General features: G+C 39.8%; 1 gene segment (V, D, J or C); it reads left to right on the forward strand.

Annotated features, from left to right (window-relative positions):
- Window positions 1–250: 250 nt before the first annotated feature.
- LOC128099585 (immunoglobulin kappa variable 2-28-like) lies at window positions 251–1,003 on the forward strand. The segment is given in 2 exon segments: window positions 251–299; window positions 672–1,003. Coding segments are annotated over 2 exon segments (381 nt in total).
- The last annotated feature ends 3,726 nt before the right edge of the window (window positions 1,004–4,729 follow it).

A 4,729-nucleotide genomic window follows, 5' to 3' on the forward strand; every position in this document is an offset into this window, starting at 1 on the left:
AAACTCATAGAGATCCACCTGTCTCTGCCTCCTGAGTGCTGGGATTAAACGTGTGTGCCACCACTGCCCGGCCTGTGTCTTCACTCTTAAGAGTGGTCCTTTCTGTCCCTTGGTTCTATTCAGACAGCTGTACTAACCTCGTGATTTGCATATTGCTCCTTAGGGAGGACCTCTCCTTGCAGGTCCAGGACAAAAGCTAGCCCCTCTTTCTGCCCTCATTATTCAGGACTCTTCAAACCAAGTTCTCAGAATGAGGTGCCCTGCTCAGCTCCTAGGGCTGCTTGTGTTCTGGATCTCTGGTAAGGAGAGAAACAAAGATGAAGAAGGAGATTGTGGAAAGACTGCGGATTTCAGGGACCCCACTGATGCAGACACATGTTCTGTTCATGTGTGAGATTGCCAGTCTTGTTCACCAGGAATGTGCTTGTGAAGTTTAGAGGGGGGAGGGAGGAGAACTTGTGCTCTTGTGGCAACTCTGACAAGTACCTATGCAAATGGTACCACTGATTTTTAGGTAGTTTCTATGATCTCTCTACATAGGTGTTTCGTGTTAAACAGTTTTAGAATATAAATAAAATTCAAGAATACAGTAAGTAGAAAATAATAGGAAGGAAAAATTGTTTCATTGTATCATTTTGTCTGTACATAACCATTCATTTCTGTTATTTCAGGAGCCAGTGGGGATATAGTGATGACCCAGCCTGCACTCTCCAGTCCTGTCACTCTTGGAGAGTCAGCTTCCATCTCCTGCAGGTCTAGTAAGAGTCTCCTATATAGCAATGGCATCACTTACTTGAGTTGGTACCTGCAGAGGCCAGGCCAGTCTCCTCAGCTCCTGATCTATCTGATGTCCAACCTTGCCTCAGGAGTTCCAGACAGGTTCAGTGTCAGTGGGTCAGGAACCGATTTCACTCTGAAAATCAGTAGAGTGGAAGCTGAGGATGTGGGTGTTTATTACTGTCAGCAAGTGCTAGAAGATCCTCCCACAGTGATACATCCCTGAACAAAAACCTCCCTGCTTGAAGTGATGAAACTACCTCATAAGTTCCTTGTTTTGGGTACAACATGGTGCAGTCAACATGGCTGAAAATATGCTGAAGACACACTTGTTTTCCTCTGACTTTCAGCTATCACACAATGAACCCCTGGGAGAGGGGGCTTTTCAGGAGAATTCATGCTGGGACAAGGAGTGGCAGCAGCTTGGATGCTAAAAGTGCAGTCAGTTATGGAAAATGGTAGACAGGACCACATCTTGAGAAGGACCACTTCAGTGTGCATAAATTTTTGCCCAGTGTATGTAATCTTTCATTTCATTTCATGACTGCACAAGCCTCAGATAGTTCTATGGATGTATTTGTCCCACTTTCCAAAATGGCCACACTGCATAAAATCTTCCTTTTTTTTACTTTAATTTCAAATTTGCTTATTGAGGACAGGTTGATAGGATGAGCTTGTGACACAGTATATTATTCCACATTATGGAGCAATAGGAGATGCTTTGAGACTTTGTAAGAGGAAGCTGATGAAAGATTCAAACTAAGGAGTAACTGAGTCCTTAGAACAAGTGGCACTTATGCATTTAATAAGAAATTGTTATCTAAAAACAGACAAAGAGTTAAAAATACAACCAACCAATTATTCAACAAGAAATCTAACAACCAATCCATAAATGAAATAGACAGGAAAAAATAAAATACAAATGAACAATAAACAACCTCTGTTGTTACAGTCTTTCTGCCACCTCTTCTGTAATGTTCTCTGAGCCTTGGAAATGAGATACACTATAGATTCCCTATTTGTAGTTGAGTATAGCACTGACACTTTTTCTCTGCACTTTCACTATTTGTGAGTTTCTGTCTCAGCCACCATCCACTGCTCCAAGAAACTTTTCTGATATGGTCTGGAAGTTGCACTAATCTATGTATAGAGAGATATAAATTTGAAGACAGTTTGACTCTGGGTCTATTTAGCAAAGTATTAATAGTTGGTTGGCTCTTGAAGCCTGTGGACTCTGAAATCTTTGATTCTTGTGCAGATTTGCATCATTAGGCATGTGTTTTTTCCTGTGGGGCAGGCCTTAAGCTGAATTTTAAAAAGCTGTTGGAAATCCCATAACATCTGTGCCACTCTTGGTCATATGATCAAATCTTACATTCACGTCATCATTACAGTTTACAGGTTTTGCACTTTGGTAACAATGTTAATTTATTTTTGCCCCTCAGCCGCTGATATAACACCTTTCACTAGAGCAAAAACTTACCTTGAGGTCTCTGTTCTCCCGTCTCAATACTGACAATTTCTCCACTTTCTTTTACAAATGTGGGTAGAGTCTATAGAAATAACATCTCATTGTAAAATTCTGGTTGGGAACTCTATTCGTTTTTTCAGCATGAATCCTAAAAGGTCTTATTAATAAAAACAAACTTGGAGCTAGATATTGGGGTAAACACTGAAAGATCAGAGAAATAGAACAAGCCATATCGAATCTTACCTTGCCAACTTCTCACCTGATCTTGTTTCCTCAAACTAGAAGCCTCTGTGTCCTCACCCAAATGGATTTCAGCAGAACTGCTGCTCAAAAGCCGAAAAGCTTAAAAAGCTTCTAGTTTCTGGTCCTCACACCTTGTATACCTTTCTGCTTCCTGCCATCACTTCCTGGAATTAAAGGTGTGTGTCTTTCCCAAGCAAGACATGAGATTTCAATTCCTTGGATTAAAGGTGTGTGTCACCATGCTTGGCTCTGTTTCCAGTGTGGCTTTGAACTCACAGAGATCTGGATGGATCTCTGTTTCCGGAATACTAGGATTAAAGGCATATGCTACCACTGCCTCACCTCTATGTTTAATATAGTAGCTGTTCTGTTCTCTGACCCACAGATAAGTTTATTGGGGGTAAACAATATATCAACCAAAAGTTTTCATACAATACTTGTGATAAACTTCATGACCACAACTAATTTATAAAAAGGATTTCTTTTGACTTACAGTTCAAGATTAGAATCCATGATGGTGTGATGGTGTGGAGAAGGCATGGTGACTGGAGCAGCAGGTGAGAGCTCAATTCTCTAACTACATGTAGGAAATAAAGAACAAAACTTGAATGATGTACAGCTTTGAAATCTCAAACCTTGCCCCCAGTAACATACTTCTTCTAGCAAGCCCACCTTTCCAATATGTACAGTGAGAGCAACTGTGACCAAGTATGCAAACACTTGAACCTCTGGGTACATTCTCATTCAAAACACTACAGCAACCAAGAGGATCTTCAGTGTTCCTCTTATTAACATCTTGAAAAGAAGTATCCTAAACCTGGCTCAGGGATTTTTGTTTGGCAAGTTACAGCTTCTGGGTCAAGCATAATGCCCAGCATAGGCTAACTGTATTATAACTTTTATATTAGTAAGAATATGTATGAATATTACCAAAGAATTGTTTATTTTAGGGATTTTTTCAACATCCTTGATGACAGTTTTCTTTTCCCCAGTTCCTCCTTAATCCTTTCCTCCCATACGTCTCCACACTTCACACTGCCTATCTATTATTCTCTTTTCCCCTTTCATGTAACCTGGGTGCTAACTCCTCTGCTTAGGGTCTCTCTTCCCACCACAATGGTTTCCCAGATTCAACAACTATTTCACCTTAAGCACATAACTCTACAGAATATCTCACACAATACAATCTTTTCCAGCTATATCCATTTTCATAGAAATTTTATAATTTGTCCTTTCTTTGAATTCAAGTAAAGAAATTGATTTTTTTTAACAATAAAGAAAAGTAAGTTATTGTGGTTGCAGGACTGAATGCAACTGAAGATAACCATATTATCAGAATTACATTGATATCAGAATGACAACTATCACATAGTTTCTCCCATGTGTGTGTTTTTAGATTCTATATAGAAACATATAATCAGGTGTGTATATATGACACAAATTGGGGTGAAACTTTTTAGAGGAGCAAACTGTCAGGTTTTGGATGTGGTGTTGTGGTTTAAGAGAAAACTGAGGTGAGTAACTAAGGACAAAGGTGTTTATCATAAAAGTTATTAATGCTGTGTACAGACAAATGAGGGGAATAACATGGTGGGGACGTGGAGCTTCAGGGAGAGTTCAGTCTTCAGCACTAGAGACAGACAGCAAGCAGGGTCTCTGCAGGGAATCAGAGCTCCCATGAGAGAAGTGCGATCTGTTTCTACACAGTTTAAGGATTTGGGGAGGTTTACAGCAAGAGCCTACAGCCAACCTCTCTGATTCCCATGCAAAGAAGAGTGTGAGGACCAGGATGTGCCTGGTGCCAATACCTTAAAGAACATCCTTTTATCTCATTTCCCAGTGGATAGCTCTCATCTTCAATGTCCATCTAGGGCACCAGTCAATATGTACAAGAGTGGGAGAGCAGCTGTACATCTACTACTAGATTCAAACATCACAGTTTTTGTGGAAAGTGACTATTGAGAAAGGGGAGAAAAGGAAGTACAGAGGGCATAAGGGACAAAATAACCTCAAGGATAATATTTACAAGCATGAAAAGTTAGCGATATTTTTTAAATGCTGTTTGATCCGTACTGTAAAATTTTATACTACCTTCTATTCCTTAGACCTGAATGTTCTTACAAAGTTAGATCTAATATGTCTCATAGAATGACTATTTCAAAGGTTTGTTGATCATATCCCTAAGTGGTTATCTTGGGAAGAACAAATATCAGGAAACTTCTTAAGATCAAGTTCATG

This window comes from Peromyscus californicus, unplaced genomic scaffold, assembly GCF_007827085.1.
Source record: "Peromyscus californicus insignis strain IS unplaced genomic scaffold, ASM782708v3 Scaffold_6__1_contigs__length_162567912, whole genome shotgun sequence".
Lineage (NCBI taxonomy): Eukaryota > Metazoa > Chordata > Mammalia > Rodentia > Cricetidae > Peromyscus > Peromyscus californicus.